This window comes from Asterias amurensis, chromosome 8 (assembly GCF_032118995.1).
Source record: "Asterias amurensis chromosome 8, ASM3211899v1".
NCBI classification, from domain to species: Eukaryota; Metazoa; Echinodermata; class Asteroidea; order Forcipulatida; family Asteriidae; genus Asterias; species Asterias amurensis.
Genome location: NC_092655.1, coordinates 17,121,263 through 17,140,391, shown reverse-complemented (window position 1 = coordinate 17,140,391; position 19,129 = coordinate 17,121,263). Strand labels below are relative to the sequence as shown.

Sequence of the window (19,129 nt, the reverse complement as noted above, 5' to 3'; positions counted from 1 at the left end):
TTAGTAGCGGGACACTATTAAACGTTTCTAATAATTATGACGGTCAATTCGTGCACACTGACGACAAACCCACCCAGCGACCGACACTGCTGACGTTCGTTGACGATTAATTTGTAAATTTTGTGTTTTCTGCCGTGCGCACCATGGCACGCACGCCTGTCAGCCACACACACAGCTCCGTTAGCTTGATGGCTGCGGGGTGACGTGTGTGGAGAGTCGGTCGGTGTCCAGTCTTCTTTTGAGTTGAGTTGTTGTTGTTGCGCACTGATCTACCAAAACATCACACAAACCATAGCCATATAACTTGTAAGATGGAATTTGGAGAAGGAATAACATGCAACCATGTATAGTCAAGTGGAAAGAGCTTGCAGGGATTCGCCTGCCATTCTGCTCCTTGTGTGTGTTATTCTCCTGCTATCCACACCTGCCGTTGCCGACATTCACCGTGCAAAAACTCACACGGGAAAAGTTTCACCGTACCCTTCGAGTCAACTGAGATCCAACCGTGAAAAGTCTGGCACGGACGGCGTCGTCGGTGGCGGTGACTCGGTCGAGTTGGAAGATGGCTCGATAGCAATTGATGAAGGATACGAGGCATGGGTTTTCGCCTTGTTAGCGACTACACTGGTTGGGATGACGGGGATTTTTCCGCTGTTATTACCCATAGATGTTGGACCAGCCACCACTAGCAAAGGTGATTAATAAGTTTCTAATTAAGATTATTTATATTTGTACCAAATAACAGCTTTGATTTTATTACCACAAAAAACAAACTAACAAACAAAAACAAAAAAAACTTTCTTATTTTCCTTTCCCCTTTTTTAGTACTATAGTAGGAATCCCTATAGTAGTATAGTAGTACATTAGATCTTGATCTTGGGCACACCGTTTAATGTCATTTACAACTCTTTGTAAATTAAGAATTCGGACACCCAGTTTTTAAATGTCCAGCAAATCTGGAAACTCTTTTTTATTAATCCTGTCCAAAACCTTGTCTTTAGTTAGTTATGCTTTAATGTAAGTGAGGCTGGGACTTAAGTTGAATCACTTCTAGAAACTAAGGCCGTGTCCGAAACGACGACTTCGGCTACAGCTACGTCTAGATCAGCGCGTCTACCAGTGTTGAAGAATGGCAGACGCGCGCGATCTAGCCGTAGCTGTAGCCGAAGTCGTCGTTTCGGACACGGCCTAAGGCTCACGGGGAGCCTTATATTTTCTAGAAGTAACCATGTAGTTGAATAAGAAGAATCAATATGGTATTTAAGAACAAATTCTGTACCCTACTTCCAAGTTCAACTTTTTCACCCATTGCTACAACGTGCACCAAAAGCAATCTCCTTAAAATTTTAAATGAAAAAGTAGCATTCAGATTACACAATTTATCGGGTAATATTGTAGCAGCATGTTCTATAATGACATTTAATAATGCATTGCTAACTTATGATATGGAATATTTAATTCTAATCTGTACAAATCTGACTTAAATATTTTAAAATGTTAAATTTTTAATTTAAAATGTTATAAATAAATAAATTATAAACTAGGACAGGAGTATTTACTGCTGTCTGTTTAGTCATTCATGAACTACTAAACTAGCCAAGGAGAAAGAGCATCAATCGTAATTGTACATAAATTATAGTTTTCTTGAAATTGTTCTTGTATTCATGTTTAATAGAGATAAAGAATTGAGATTTTAAGACCCTCAAGTTTTTGACATTTGATTTGACATTTGACATTTTTCACAGCTACACAGTGTGGGCCCTATAGATGCCCGTTCTTAGTCATAGGCCTGTATACATTATTTCAGCAAATACATGCATATGATTTTGATATTGCGTTGTACTGCAAATCATATTATTGCATACACACTGGCAGTAGGATACACATGTAGAGAAAGAAAGAAGCTCATTGCTTTTGAATTTTTCCCTATTGGAATACAGAACATTCATAAAATATACCCCAGACAGTTTCTCTAACTCCTATTGGTGGAGAGCGTGTCACGTGGGGGTGTTTAAACTTTTGATAATGACATGCTGGAGCTGTTTATAACCGGCTGGAGCTGTTTATAACCGGCTGGCTTCTGCGTGTCGGGCGTGCAAGATTATCACGCGATACACAGTTCATAGCTATTATTCGTAACAGCCTGTAATCTATTTCTAAGCGTGCGCGCGTACACACAACCCATGCCCATTAAACAGATTCTTCATGTAAGGTTTTTGAAAAAAGTATTTCAAACCTCGAATTTGCAATTGTCAAAGTGTCTATAATTATATTTTTTTAACGTTTTTTAACGAAAGGGCATTTACATGTATGAATGGGAATAAAAGAGTAGTGACTCGTTCTTAAACGTCCGTTTAAAACCTTGCAGGGTCAATGCTGTGTGATAAAGGCTCGGGCCTGTTATTTATCACACGGCAACGGCCCTGCCGGTTTTAAACGGCCGTTTAAGAACTCGTCGCAACCCTTTTATTCCCTTAATTAACAAATTAGACAGACAAAACTACAAAAAGACAATAATTGCAAAATACACAGAGTGAGTAGACCTACTGGATGGCAGCAGAGTTTAGTCACTCTTTATTCCTTATTTTGACTGCTGTCATGGCTGAGATCAATATGATTTTGTGGCGAAAAACCTCATTAATTGATAACATTTGTACAGCTGGGCTGAATAAAAGTGCCCTTTAAATGGCCTTGCCCTCTCAATGATAAAGTTCCAGGCCTGCCCTCCCTTTTTCAAGACAGATCTCATCCAAGAATGTGAAGTCTGAAAGTGACACTACACTACAGTGCATGATGTTTAATCGCTGGTTGAGTCGTAGACATTTATAAAGTTGTGAATTCATGCTTTTTCTGCTGTGTGATTTCTGACACTCTCTTGCTCTATTCATGTATTTCCGCTTCACTGCTTTTGTTATACTTAGTTACCTGTTCATGTTTGTTGTCACTTAGCCTTTGAGAAAGACTCTGCTAGCTAGAGCTGGTTGAAATGTCAGGCCATTGACTCTTTTTTTTGCAGTTAAATACCATCTAGGTCCTTTTTGTTGGTAAACAGTTTGCAACAGCTAATTGAACTTTTTTGGTCTCCAAATTTATAAAGAGTGGACTTTGGCAGATTGTTTTGGTTCAAGCGAACAATTTGAGTATGTGTACACAATGTGCTTTCATACAGATGGGTCATCCTAACACAATAACACTTCCTCTACGGCTTTGTTTGTTTAGATGATCTTCCCTGTACAGGGGAATTCGGCAAACTTCCACAAGGGGTTACAAATGTACATCATGCATCATAGCATTGACCTTTCTCTATGGTACATGTACATGTAACTGCCAAACTACCAGCAGCCAGAATCTCTGTCAGTCTCTCATAGAGCAAGCTGGCTCTATGATACAATATTGGTTTAACATCTATGATTATGAATTGCATAATTGTGATTCAGTTAAACTAGACGACTTAATACCTATCTAGTCATTGTGAAACCAGTGGTACATGTATGCATGCATATACACCAGTACACTTTTAAAACTATGCAGTAACAGTGTACAGTTTCAGGCCTCAAGATATTTACAGCACCCTCATCAATTTCCGCGGTGACCTATGCTAAATGCTACGGTGCCCTCCGCAAAGTTCCAACATGAACTATAACCATAAACCATGAGAAAACTTTTTAAAATTACAGTTTCTAACGGAACTTTAGAAGTGCCTGCATTACAAGAGCAACATTTTTTGTGCCACTTCAAGAATGAAACTCAAGGCATCGGGTATTACACTTTTTTCATGACTGTAGGCCTGTAGGCCTAAATTGTACAGTGTACAGTTTGGCTGGTTTGATGACAATTGACATTTAAAACAAAATACATTTGATTTTCTCTGTCTTCGAACCCTGATCTGTATCACATAAATATGCCCAGCATGTCATGTAACACTTGTAACAATAATGGATCATGACAGGTACAACAAGATGCTGATCTTACATTGTAATCACAATGTATACACAGTACATACATGTAGGTCCTTTCTCTATGCTCCACCATTTAGATGTGCCTTTCTCTGTGCTTGCACATGATACCTCAAACTATGCCATGTCAGCATTTTGATGGAGTCGGTTCCTTGACAGCCAAACAACCACTAAAATAACACAGCACAGATTTCCACTGCACATCACTACAGCCATATAATATCCACACAGGCACACACATCTTCCACAACAAAACAAAAGGTCAGAGATCTACTTCTTGCACTGGAAGTTGTCCACCTAGTTTTAAAAACTGTAAATTGAATTTACAGATGTTGCTAATTCGATACTTGAATGAGAGGTCAACGCTGAGGGTCAAAACTCAGGAAGGACTTACTGTTGTTTGGTCTTTGGGAATATACTTCATGAGGACTGCATACCATTGGTGGTAGCAGTGTGGCAGTTGGCCTGGTGTTGATCTCATGTGTCAAGGTCATGGTGTGAATCTCGGAGCGAGGCCACCAAGCATGAGCTTGCGTTCATAATTGCAAATTGCAAATATCTGCAACCTGGCAGCTTGTGGGTACTGTGTGTTTGGTTAAATGTCTACGTGTGTTTTAATGCAAATTGCATGACACTCTACAAAGGACTTCCATGTAGACTAGCGTGACTTTCACCGGACCTCAGGCCAGTGATTTTACTTATAGCATTGGGCTAGTATTCCTTGCTCCATAGTAAACTCACGCTGGCGGTCTTTTAGTATACCCAAACTTTGAGTCTCACAAATATTGTTAAATTCTGTTGATAATGGAAGTACTGTAAACCTACCATTAAAACAGTTGAAGTCAATTTTCTCTTACTGCTTTATCATAGGGCCTGAAACAGTTTAAGGCCCCGACAATGTTGATCTTCTGGTCTTTCCTTTTATGTAAATCTGGTCCTGAAAAGGCCTTGGTGTCTTGTGGATTCCCCCCCCCCCCCCCCCCCCCGCCCCAACCTCAAATTCAAGCCCTGGACTAACCACTACCAGCCCGTGGACTACCCATGGCATTTTTTAGCAGTTTTTCTGTAGTGGCTTTTCTTTGGTGGCGAAGGTGACCAAACCTGCTGTACGACCAAATACTTGAAACCTGCATCTTTTGCCCCATGCACAATATCCACCCACAGTAGTGCCAGTTGTCAATGCCAATCTGTTTAATGAACCATCAACCTTTGAGATGCCCTTTGTTCTGTTTTTTTTTTTCACGGGCGCACCCCACTAAATGAGGGGAAAACTGAATGTCAAGCTCATTAATTTGTTGTTTGTATGCCCTCAAAATATTCTATATTAGATTTAGACAGATTTGAGAATCCAAGAAAGTGTAAAAATGCTGCCCAATTATGACCTGGGGGATGTTGACTTCCAACTTGAGGTGTTTTGGATGACATAATATACATGTAGGCCCTGAAATAATGGTCCTTATTCCTATTTGGCGGGAGGGGTAGGGATATATTTCAAGGTTGATGCTCGGCTGTTTGAGAAATTGCTTGTTTAGTGGTGTTTTTATTTGGCGGGGGAATAACTCGACGGGCACTGGGACTCCCTATACTAATATTAAATTGAGCAGAAGATTAAAGTTCAAGGAAGAGTCAATGAATAATTTCCCCTTTACTGTAAAAAGCTGCGAGACTTCTTAGTAATTCTCGTGTATTTTTTAAATGTTTAACATTTTGCACTGTAAGCTACGTATGGGAGTTTATTTAGTGGGGTGTATCCTCAGTGCACAGTCTTCCCAGTCAGTGAACAATTTCCCTTGTATAGCAGAGCAAAAATGCTATGCAAAATGTGTCAGGTGCTACTCAAAAAATCATCATTTGCTACTCTATATTAGCATTCTGTGTGCACACAATTTGTACTTTGTTGTACTTTGTTGTTAATGAAAAAGTGTTGGATGAAATCTTTCCCTGCAAATACATCTTTTCTGATGACTTGGCAAACAAACTTTGAGTTTCTGCCCATCAATTACCCTAATCAGATTCCTCCCCCTTCTCTAATCAAGTTCAGTTCTTGCTCATTTAGGATCTTGATCCATGGCACACTCTCAGCATCCGTCTAATCTAAAGCACCACATTTCCATCCCTTCTAGTTTTGTTAATTCTGACTATTGTAAAGTTATTACCCAGAATTTACAGCAAATTAATTAAAGGGATAACAGTCAAGTCCTGTTTCAGGCCTGGAATTTCTCGGAGGCCAAGTTTCCAATTCCAATTGAATTTAAGATTTTCCAATGGAAGTGCCCTTTTCAAAAATTAAAATGGCACTGCTCTCTCAAAGATGATATTCAAGGCCTGTTGCCACCTTCTCCCCCCCCCTCCCCACCATTTTTTTGAAACAAACACCCCCAGACAACTTGTATGTACACTGTACATGTTTTAAACAAATAAACACCCCAATTAAACCCATCACACATCACTTTATGGACTAAAATAGTGTTTTTGAGCATTTTTTGATGGTAGTTTAACAGGTAGTTTAACTGAATGGAGAGAACACTTTGGTCATGATTCAAGCTCCTGTGATACCTCCCCTCCCCTCCTATACCCAAACCCAACCCAGATCTTTGCTGGGAACATCTCCACCTTGTGTCTTATTCTTTGTTGTGTAGACTGAGTTCAGTGGTACAAGAAAACCAGGAACATTCTTATCGGCTTTGGATAGTAACTGTTTATGCCTGTTTTTTTAAAGAAGAATTCTTGAAAGTTTTGATTAAACTTCAAGAATTTTGCAAGTCAAGATGTTCGTGCTGGGTCACAGCATCGACCTCCATGGTCACAGCACCATCACAACAGAGGTAGTTACAAGATCTGTGGTGCTCCGCAGCTGTTTTTGGCCCAATTGTAACAAGACACCTTGAGTTGTCACGTAGGCCAAATCTATTTATGTGCACATCAGACATCCGCTTGTGCACAGTGGTGGTGTGTACATTTAATACATGGACATGACTTACAAATTGTTCACAAATATTTTTTATATCATTATAAACCACAAGGGAAACTGACGGTAAATTTTGAAATGATTTTGGGGGTGATGAATCTTTTATTATTATGAGATCGTGGCCCAACTCACAAGGACGAATGGCTACTGCCAGGTGAGGGCTGTGCTTAGGGTACCAATGTAGGCATGGGTATTCAACAATAGGAACCTGGTTGGAAGAGCAGATTGAACAACCTTCCCAACTTTTTACAAAGCAATTATGGTTTAAGTGTCTCGCTCAAGGACACAAGTGTCATGACTGGGAATCGAACCCACACTCTACCGCTGACAACACCAGAGCTTGGGTGCAATGAATTGCTTATGCAGACCGCTCGGCAATTGTGACAACCACCTTTTGATTTCCCCATTTCTCTAAATATTTCCACTATTCATTTCATGTGGGCCTGCCTACTTGTTGATCCAAATTTGGAACGAGCAGTGGCAACACGGATGTTCATGTCAAAAGCACACTAGATCTATTATTGAAAGCAATTAACAGTATAGTTGTTTTGGAAAATAGAGGAAATAGTTCATGGACCAAGGGAATTGAAGTTAGATAAGAAAGTATTTGTAACCACTGATTGTGTTACCTACCTACATTAATCGAGTAACCTAATCATCCATTAGTACCAATATAGTAAAGGCACAGGGGTGGATTTCACAAAGGTAGTCCTAACTTAGGACTAGTCCTAGGCAATGCTAAGAGATAGGACCAGTCCTCAGTTAGGATGAGTTACTGGTCCTAACTTAGGACCAGTCCTATCTCTTAGCATTGCCTAGGACTAGTCCTAAGTTAGGACTACCTTTGTGAAATCCACCCCTGGACACCTTTGGTAATTGTCAAAGACCAGTTGTCTCACTTGGTGTATCCCAACATACAGTGACACGTATGCATAAAATAACAAACCTGTGAAAATTTTGGCTCTTTTGGTCATCAAAATTGCAACTTTGTGTGCTTTCAGATGCATAATAAAAGGCTCGAGTCGAAGCCTTTCCTTATTTGAGTGAGAAATTACCTCTTTCTCAAAAACTATGTTATTGTTACTTCAGAGGGAGCATTTTCTCACAATGTTTTAAATACTATCAACAGCTCTCCATTGCTCGTTACTAAGTAACCAAGTTCGTTTTTATGCCAACAATTGTTCTGAGTAATTACCAATAGTGTCCAGTGCCAAATAATGCATGGATGTTAGTGAAAGTGCAGTGTTCTGGAGTCCAGACAGTTCGATGATGGTTTATATAAACAGTGGCTAGACTCTAGAACTCTATCCAGGAAGTTCAGCTGTGACTAGTTGTTCCATGTTGAGACTTGAATCCTCATGCTCTGATGCATTTTTGCACTATAGTGCCCTGGCTTATATAGTTATGACAAACTTTACAGACTTGAATAATCTTGTTATGGAACATTGACCAGTGCCAGAGATTATAAAACAGGTCTTGTCCTAGTCTTGGTTTCAGGTCTGAAGTCACGATTAGTCATACAAAATTTCTCCACTCGAGTCTCGTTTCAGTCAGGTTGGCTCAGTAGTTTCTGTCCCTGCCTTTCACCTGTGTAGACCCCGGTTAGATACCCGGACCAGAGCCTTGCAAGTGTGCTTTCTAGGTTTAACAGTCCCTACATGTACTTGACTGTGTTGGTTCTCCCTAGAATAAAAAAAAAATAAAAAAATGAAATTTCTTCATTGTCTTCTTTACAAAAACAGTTGGTGTACTGTTTCCATTAGGATGCTTTGCCATTGGTCCAACCGTGAACTAGTGCTAGCTCATTGTATAACTATGAGAACTAATCGCCGAGACAAAGTCAAGTCAAGTAGATATATCGATACTGTGCGGTTTCATATCGCATCCAAAGCTCTAGGTGGTAAATTGAAAGTTTTGTCTAACACCCAAATTCCTTAATACACTAGACACCTTTGGTAATTGTCAAAGACCAGGCTTCTCACTTGGTGTATCTCAACATTTATGCATAAAATAACAAACCTCAGTGAAAATTTGAGCTCCATTGGTCGTTGAAGTTGCGAGATAATAATGAAAGAAAAATTACCCTTGTCACACAAATGTTGTGTGCTTTCAGATGCTTGACTTTGAGACCTCAAAATCTAATTCTGAGGTCTCAAATCAAATTCGTGGAAAATTACTTCTTTCTCAAAAACTACGTTACTTCAGAGCGAGCCGTTTCTCACAATGTTTTATACTATCAACCTCTCCCCATTACTCGTTACCAAGTACGGTTTTATGCTAACGATTTTTTAATCACCAATAGTGTCCACTGCCTTTAAGCGCTATCACCCAGCTAGCCATTTTCAGGAATTTTCAATTTGATACAAGTACATGTAGGCCCCCTATAATCCCAGAACATCTTCAGCAGTCCTGATTTTAACCCCAAAAGTTACTCGTTTCAAACCACTTTGTGTAAATCTACTTGTCAACACAAACTTCAGGAGAATGAAAGAAAAACCTGTATCAAGAAACTAAATTTTTATGCATTGTTTTAGCCAATAGGAGGCGTACTAAGTTTAGTTTGGTACATATACATTTACTCTATATTCAAAACCTGTTGACTCCCCGTACTACAAGACCGGGTCTTAGATTCACCAGCAACATGCTCCTTGTTCCCCGGTCTCGTCTAGCCAGCTACGGGGACAGGGGGTTTTCCATTACAGTACCCAGGCTCTGGAATTCACTCCCTGAAAACCTCAGGAAAATCCATGACATCTCCATCTTTCAGCATCAACTTAAGACACACCTGTCTACACTTGCTTTTCCCAACACTTGAGAATTTTTCCTCTTTCCATCTTGACCGGCGCCTTTGAATGGTTTTTCACCAGATTTAGCGCGCCTTTAAAAATGCTGTGATATTATTATTATTGTTATTTACCTGCAATACTTTGTTCAAGAGGCACCAGCCAAGGCAAGGGCCAGGTTGATAAGAAGGCAATAGCCTCGGCAATAATACTGGCTTGTAATTCCTATATAATCAGCGATGAGAAATTTCAGCCATTTCTCAAAAGACTTATGTCTGCCTTCTGAAAAAAGTACCAATTATTTCTCTTTTTTTAAAGAAATGCTTTTCCTATCCACTTTTCTAGTGCTAAGGATACTGTTCCAAAAGCCACCTTTTAACAAATCTTTCAACAGGGGTTACTTTAAAGGTGGAAATGCCATCATTTCATCTTACCTCCTGAAGTTTGGAGGCATAGTTTTAGTCAGTGGTGACTCTTATCCAGGCTTAATTCAAGTTAAAGTTCATACTAAATAAGTTTAAAATATTGATTTACTTCCCAAGGTCGTCCTTGTAGGTTAATAGTAGGTTATAAATCAGTCGGCAATCCCTGCCAAAAAATATATCTCTGGAATTTGATGCAATAAATCCCCTAAGGTAAAAAAAAAACACGTTTAGCGTCCTGCCATTTTGAAAAAAGGAAGAAGGAGGGCCTTTTTTTATATATATAATTTTTAAAATGGCCACCCTACACATTTTTAAAGGCAACCAGACTAGCTATTTTGTTGAACAAAATGTTTATCCTTTTTTTTTTTAAAGCAAAAAACAAAAAAAGGAGGCGGCCTCTCAAAAAGGCAGCAGGCAGGGACGCTAAAAATGGTTTTCAGATATATACATACTTTAAATGGCCGCCGTACACACTTTTAAAGGCAACCAGCCAGGCTATTTTGTTTAAAAAAATGTTTATCCTTTTTTTTTTTAAAGCGAAACAAAAAAATAAAGGAGGTTGCCTCTAAAAAGGCAGCAGGCAGGGATGCTAAAAAATGGTTTTCAGATATAGTTTTCACGAATTTCAACGGATACTTCAAAGAAAAAAAAATCTAGTACTATGCAAGTAAGGACTTTAATCAGTATTTTAAGCTTTCATTCTAAAATTTAGTATGTTTTTTATCCTGGCCAATCGTGTATTTTAATACCTTCCGATTGAAACTGAAAGTGAGTCACATTTGGTTTTTTGAATTTGATATTAAAGAAACATGTTGCCTTGAATCGGATGAGTTGGTCTTTGAAAAGCGTTTATGCGTATGATTAGAAAGATATTTTAAAAGTAGAATTATAATGATCCACACAAGTATCACTCGAAATTGCGTGGTTTTCCTTTTACCTTGTCGACTAGTTAACACGGTCGGCCATTTATTGGAGTAAAAAATTTGACTCCCACAAATGGCTGACCGTGTTAGTCAACGAAGTAAAAGGAAAATTTGAAATTTTGAGGCGTGTTTGTGTGGATCATTTTATTATACTTTTACAACATCTTTCTAACCCCATGCATTTTATAACAAACGGTTACAAACGCTTTTCAAAGACCAACTCGAAACCGATCCAAGGCAATGTGTTCCTTTAATTGCCACAAGGTACATGGTACAGTAATGCTTCCTACTATATGTCAATGAACTACATATACAGGTGTATATCTATTGTTGTACACTACAAGTGTATATCTATTGTTGTACACTACAAGTGTATATAACCTTGCTGTGGTTTTAAAATCACTATAGGTTGGCACAAAGATAACACCACAAAAACAAACATTGCTAACCCCTGGGATAAAGTAAAACTTCAGATAAGGTGTGAACTCACTCTGCCTATTGTATTTAAAATTTAGTCATTGTGATTATGTAAACATTAAAGACTTGCTATTCAGTATAAGTTTGACTTACTATTTCACTCAATCAGTAATCAGTATTCATTAGGGAAAGATTTTGTCAAGAAATTTTAATAGATGTTAAATTTGCATCGGGATAAAGAATACTAATTTGGGTGTTTACCCATAGACAGATGTGTGTTAGCAACTGTATACTCTGTATTTACCCGATTCCTGTGAAAAAAAAACCACAGGTATACTACTTGGGTGGGATTCGAACCCAAGACCCTTGCAATTCTGTCCAACTAGACTACCGAGATTGCCCGGTATCTTAAGGCAGTTCGAAACCTATGTTTTGCCAGAGGGTACTGCGATGATCCAGCAATTTTGTTCAGGCATAGAATTTTATAGTTGAGGCAAAAAATGAAATTGACCATCACTTTGATTCTTGTATTTTGTTTTAAATTTGTATACTCCTTTAAAAGACAGTGGACACTATTGGTAATTGTCAAAGACCAGTCTTCTCACTTGGTGTATATCAACAATACATAACATAACAAACCTGTGAAAATTTAAGCTTGATTGGTCGTCCGAGTTGCAAGATAACTATGAAAGAAAATAACAACCTTGTCACACAAAGTTGTGTGCTTTTAGATGCTTGATTTCGAGACTTCAAATTCTAAACTTGAGGTCTCAAAATCAAATTCGTGGAAAATTCTTCTTTCTCGAAAACTATGTCACTTCAGAGGGAGCCGTTTCTCACAATGTTTTATACTATCAACCTCTCCCCATTACTCGTTACCAAGTTGGTTTTATGCTAATAATTATTTTGACTAATTACCAATAGTGTCCACTGCCTTTAAAAAAGGTTTTCCATTATGGTCATCTTTCTCTTTGTATAATTATTTAACTGGTAATATTCTCAATCTGTGCTGGTTAAATAATGGTTCTTATCTCCTGACTATACATGTTATAATATCATTACTGCTATTGTACGCTGTTAGTCTTAATCTAAAATCTGAGACTTAAAGTACAAAGGCCATGATGCATGTTTTTATGCACGGTGAGTGTTTAGTGGATTCCAAACTGTCCAAGTCTATAAGTCTTGAGTCCCAGTGGTCTGAGTCTGAGTATGACTCGTGAGTCATAAAATAGAACGATTTCGTCCAGTAGTTTTGCAAAGCAAAAGTTTTAAATTTTCTGCACACTCAATGCTAATATTGACACAAATTGAGTAAGAAAGTGATGACTTTTGAGTAGCAACTGACACAGTTTAGGTAGCATTTTGCTTTGCTATACAAGGGAAATCTTTTGTTGCATGATATACCACGTCTGAGTCTACAAACAACTAATAGAATTCTCAAGTCCTTCAGTTAAGTCTTGGTGCAAAATGTTCTTTTTCCTTTTCACTAATTATTGCAATTCCCCCATTCTGCACACAATATAAACATGAACCACCAAACAATGGCGGGCACATTACACTTGCACTAGTCCTGCGATTTTTCACAACAAAATTAAACTCTTAAAATCAGGTCTGGATTACACAGAGGCCATGGTCTATTTTGCCCCAGGTTTAATGGCCTTGGTGCCCCAACAAAAGTTACCATAGACTTCAAAATTTACGAATGAAAATGTCCATGAATACAAATGGTGTGGATGCTCTCCCAAAGATTAAATTCTAGGCCTGTAAAAAACCCATGGATAGAGTTGTGGCTGCAATGATTTGTCTCCCCACACATGTGAGAATTTGTTTAATTTGTCACGTCACAAGCACAGAAAAATCTTTTGTTGCCTAATTCTTTTGCAGGAAATTACAATCCGTTTATTTCTGTGCATTGTTATAAACTTTTGCACAATGTGCGGCAATTATCGATCGACAAAACAATCCCCTTACTCATATTACACACTAGATCAATTGCGTGGTATTGAAAGTCAACAAAAATATTTATGACATTGATGCTGTTATTTTTAGAACAAATTTGATTAATATTTTATGTCTAAAATAAATCCTATTGTTAAAAAATCAATAACACAAAACTGTTTTTGATATCTACAGTATTATTATTATTATTTATTCAGCCATTTCAACAATACATGACAATACAAAAAATACTTCCAGATGGGCTAGGAGAAACAAAAGCAAAATAATTACTGTGGTCCATAGACCTGCCTCCCCACATCTGGTTGTAATACAAGTAATAAAGCGAGTAATAAAATATGTATTAAACAATTTATGTACAAAAAGATGGGAAAGTTAACTATAAATAAAACATGTCTATGTACATCAAAGTTGGCAACTAAAACAAAAAATAATATAAAGCATGGACTATGTGAGATTAGAACCAGTTTTAGGAGTGTAAAATTTGAGGAACTTGCACAGTGTAAAAAACAAATTAACATCAAACAAAAACAGAAAAATTCCTAAACACTTACATAATGTAAATAAATATCCAAGTAGAATGCAAGTCAAATTTAAGTGACCAAATCTATAAAGAGAATAGAAAATATCCATCAAAAATATGTAAATAAATAATTTAATGAATAAATAAACAAATAAATAAATAAATACAAAAATACAAAAAATAAGTAAACAAATAAATAAACAAATAGGTAAATATACAAGGTTATATCATAATATGTTTTTTTTTTATTGTCACTCAGCAAAGAAAAACATTGTAAACACACTTTGATTCAAAACAGTCAAATGCCTAATCATATAAATCAATATTTTTAATAAGAACTTCTCTTTTTTATTTACGAGCTTTGTAATTCAACAGCAGTTACAAATTTTACAGAACTAGGTCAATTCTTTGCTAAGCTAAGTTTTGCTTGGAACCATTTGCGCACAGCATACACCTTATTTCGTTTTAGCTTGTAATGTGTTTCCCATAGGAAACCATATTCTGTGCTGATCAATTTGTTGACTGTGCAAGCACAAAAAATGCTGGTTAGCAAGTTCAAGTTTGCAAAAAAATTGTTTTCATTATCATCATCCTTTGGCCTTGGAAGGAATAGTAGAAGCAGCTTTGATGCCAGGTTGCTTTATTCCTCAGGAGTTGTTGGGTTGCAGTTAGATTGAGATTTGTGCCTTTGGTGATGGTTTTCATAAACTTGTTAATATCCGGTATCCTTCTCATTTTTTAATAAGCTGTGGATTTTATGTCCTCATAAAGTTAAGTAAGATAAATCTTCTCTTTCATGACTTGGTGTTTCTTCAAATGAAAAAAGTTGAGTTTTTCTGGCCTTTAGGCTTCGTTTTGAAAGGGCACCCTATGAGGAAAATGTAATATTTTACTGGAGCATTTCAAGGGCACCAAGGCAATGACCAGGGGGCATCGAGGCAAAAGCCCTCCTAGTCTCCATGAAGTACATATCAGGCCTGGTGTACATGTACATTGTTAAGTTGTTTCAGGACGTTTTTTGTCGTTTTGACTCAGGCGGTCAATTTCACAAAGAGTTAGGACTAATCCTAACTTAGGACTAGTCCTAGGAGATATTAAATTAATTAAATTTCCCAACTCGATAGATAAAGACTAGTCTTAACTCTTTGTGAAATCCACCCCATATCTGTTAAAACAAATTCTGGTCCAATAAACATTTTGAGCAACACGCCCTGTGGTCTTGTGGATTTTCCCCCGAATTAGTTCACCAATGTGCGTTTTTGTAAGAGCAGTTGTAAACGAGATGTTCTTATTATTTGTATCTTGCAGAAGGAGCAGCCAAATTTAAGTGTCTACTAAGCTTTGCAGTAGGAGGGCTTCTTGGGGATGTTTTCTTTCATCTGTTACCGGAGGCTTGGTCTCATGTATCACCAGGTAATAAGAGTATGATGCATTAAATAGAAGAGCATTTTGTTTTCACTTTCTTAAAGTGTTCATCCAAATAGGGTTTGGGGTTTGGGTACTTTTTGTAGAATCGCCAGTATTTAAAGGAACGCGTTGCCTTGGATCGGTCGAGTTGGTCTTTGAAAAGCATTTGTAAAATTTTGTTATAAAATGCATATGATTAGGAAGATATTTTAGTAAAGTATAATGATCCACACAAGTATCACTCGAAATTGCGTGGTTTTCCTTTTAAATACCTCTTCAACAAACACGGTCGACCATTTATGGGAGTCAAATTTTTGACTCCCACATAAATGGCAGACCGTGTTAGTTCGCAAAGTAAAGATAAAATCACGCAATTTCAAGGCAAATGCGTGTGGATCATTTTATTCTACTTTTAAAACATCTTTCTAACCAAATGCATTTTATAACAAGCGGTTACAAACGCTTTTCAAAAACCAACTCGAACGATGCAAGGCAACGTGTTCCTGTAACACCTTTTTAAAAACTTGTTAAATTCTCTATCAATGTATGTTGGCGGTCTTCTTATTTGTGTCAGTATTTTTGAGCGCCGGCCTTTTAATCAGGAGGTCATTGGTTCAAATCCGCTTAAGTGAATTTTTTTTTGTTCAACCCCAATTTATTTAAAATTTACCCAGTCAGTTTCCCTTGTTGTTTACTATTTATTATTATCAAATGTCCGTTTTGCAGATGATCATGCCGGCCAGGTCAGCATCGGACTTTGGGTCATCTTTGGCATATTTGCTTTCCTCGTCTTGGAAATGATGTTTGGAGACAACGAAGCTGAAAAGCAAAACACAGAGGTAAAATTGATGTTTCTTTTACTGTTATCTTTATTAGGACTGTTACTTTATTCTTGAAGAGGGGGAGGGGTTTACTACAACATTGACACCAGGGGCGTGGGCTTGGGCTCCGGCTGGAGCCTGAGACGAAGCCCAAGCCAAGGTTCGAGAAAGGCCCCACGTATGATCTCCTTCCTACTTCAACCTGACTTCCCTTTTTTGGCCCTCAGAAAATCAGCGAGGTTGTTTTTTGCTGGGGAAAAAAAGGATGTAAAAGCCCACATGTACTATACATGTAGGGGGGCCCTTGTACTCAATAAAATGTCCTTCTTAAAAGGCCAAGTTTATTTTTATTATGTAGCCTAGCTTAGTAAACTCTTCTTTGTTTTACTTGTCCCAAAGGAAGTTTTAGTTGCCAAAGTTTCAAACATGTATTGTCCAAACTTTGAGCTTTTAAAAGAGTTTATTTCCCGTTAAGCATATACATTTTCAATGAGTTTCACTTGAATTTGGGAACTTGTACACGCACTGTAGTTCCACCATACCAAACAGGCTTGTGCAATTTTAAACCAACTTTTCTCCTCAAAATACACAGAACGCAAACCCTCAGGGAGAGAAGCCTAAAACTCACAACCCAGAAACATACCCACTTCCAAATAAGTCAGCATCGACCACTGCTCCAGCCCTGGGGAACGGCCACATCTTGCCGAAGAACAATAGCAAGACCCGAAAACGAAGGAAAACGCAGGAAAATGGACATGTTAAGAGCAAGGATAGTGAGAGCAATGGGTGGAATGCTTCGAACAGACACGCCCTCAAACATGATAACAATAATCACAACGGATACTTGCAGTCTGTGGAGGATCATCAAAAAGAAGAAAGCAAAGAGTCCAAAGTCAGAGTAAGTTGTTAATATTATTATAGTTTATTTTTTTCAAATATATATATTTTTTTTCATTTTTTTTTTTAAATCGACATTCAGGCTTCATTTGTTTACTTCTCTAACACTGATGTGATTACGAGACAGTTCTCTAAAGAACAAACTCTACCTGGCAAAGAGATTCACACATGGTGTTACCGCAAACCAAATATATATTAAGCACTGTATGCTCAATCCTTTACGAGTTTTGTGAAAAAAATCCACAGGCAAATCACTCGGGTGGGATTCGAACCCCTGACCTTTGCATTGCTAGAGCAGATGTCTTACCACTATAGTGCACTCGACCACTGAGCTAAGCAGGTGGCGTGAACCCCAAGTTTAAAGGCATTGTACACGTTTGATATTTTACGAAGACTAGTGTTCTCACTTGGTGTATCCCATCATATAAGCATAAAATAACAAGCCTGTGAAAATTTGGGCTCAATCGGTCATCGAATGTGCGAGAAAATGAAGAAAGAAAAAACACCCTTGTTGGAGGAATGTGTGTGCTTTCAGATAGGAATAAAAGATTTCTAGCTAGAAGTCTTTTATTATTTCAGTGAGAAAATACCTCTTTCTCAAAAACTACATTCTTTCAGAGGTAGTCGTTTCCCACAGTGTTTTATACTATCAACAGCTCACCAATGCTCGTTACCATGTCAGTTTTTAAGTTAATATTTGTTTCGAGTAATTACCAAACGTGTACCTTCCCTTTAAGCAGCGGGTACTGCAACGATTAATGTCCATTTAATTTTAAAACTGAAATACCTGGCAAACTGATTGCGCGCGTATTCAAACTTCCAGGACCAAGTTGGTCCCTTGAAATGTTCCAAGTAGAAATATATATTTTCCTTAGTTTATAGAGGTGCCCTTTTGAAGAGAAAACCTTGGTGCCCTTGCCCGAAGCATCGGGCCCTGGAATGCATTTTAAATCAGAGATCACCCAGTAGTATACTACAACTACAGGCTAGTGAATGTCATTTCCCAACTTTGCCCTGTGGTTACTAAAAACTGTGCAACCTTCTTGTTTATACACCCATCTGTCTTCCTTTTCAGATGTGAATAAATACATTTTTAAAATGTATTAATTTATTTTTGAGTGTGTTAATGTAATTCCTTTGTACATTAAAATGGTTCATCAGAAAGACACATGACAATACATGTTTAAAATCTGGGTTACTGAAACATTCCTGGGGGCAAGTAAAACGCATAGTTGACTAAGCCCTGTGAGCTGCATTGTAACAAGGTTTGAGCTTCAAATATTACGTTACAAAGCTTCCTGAAGTTCGTCTGAGGAGCAGAAAAGGGAACAAGGCTTCAGGCTAACGGCTTCACTAAGTGTTGTTTCACTTGTTACCTCTGTATATGATCATCTTCAGCGAACGAAGGAACCTCATAGATTTTAACTGGAAATTTACTTACAGTTACGCCTTTTTGACATTTTGAGATCCGAAAGGTTACCGTGCCCTTTAAAAGAACAGTGTGCCCTGTTGTGAATTCAGTATGGCTCGACACCCTCGGAGATTGCAAGTCATCCATCATTAATCAATACAAACTCAAGAGTAATAATTGAGCATCTGGGTAGGAGGAAGGGGGTTGATAATGATGTTGGCTGAGCCTCGTTGACTACGCGATGGCAGAGTTGGGCCTCAAACCTCTAATTTACGCAGGAATTATGGGCTCTGCTGCATTATGTTTGCCCGGGAGTTATTGCGCATTTGCCTGTTGTCCCTCTGTTTTACGGTTGTTCTTGTTGAGCAGACATCTTGTCGTTATGGTGGGTGCATTATGTTTTTTTCATACATGTCAATTTGTCAAACAGAATTAAACCTGCCTTTGACGAGAAATGCAATAAAGAGAATCTCCTTGCAGTTGCACCTTAGAGTAAAGTATTTTTAACATGTGAATGAACATACTTAAAATAGTTTGGGTTTGTTGGTATAATTTTAAAATCACTTTTCGTTTTGTACCTTTTACAGCAGTTTTTCAATGCTAATAAGTACCTCAAACCACACAGAAAGTATTTTTAAGGTG

The 19,129-nt window shown here is 37.9% G+C and overlaps 1 protein-coding gene across 1 annotated transcript in view; it reads left to right on the top strand.

Annotated features, from left to right (window-relative positions):
- The first annotated feature begins 268 nt into the window (after positions 1-268).
- Positions 269-19,129, top strand: part of LOC139940384 (zinc transporter ZIP13-like) — a 34,641-nt gene continuing 15,780 nt past the window's right edge. Inside the window, exons 1-4 of the mRNA XM_071936606.1 lie at positions 269-694; positions 15,260-15,364; positions 16,085-16,197; positions 16,772-17,077. Of these exons, the coding sequence (XP_071792707.1) occupies positions 343-694; positions 15,260-15,364; positions 16,085-16,197; positions 16,772-17,077 (876 nt within the window). The 5' untranslated portion in view covers positions 269-342. The remainder of the gene's footprint in view (positions 695-15,259; positions 15,365-16,084; positions 16,198-16,771; positions 17,078-19,129) is intronic.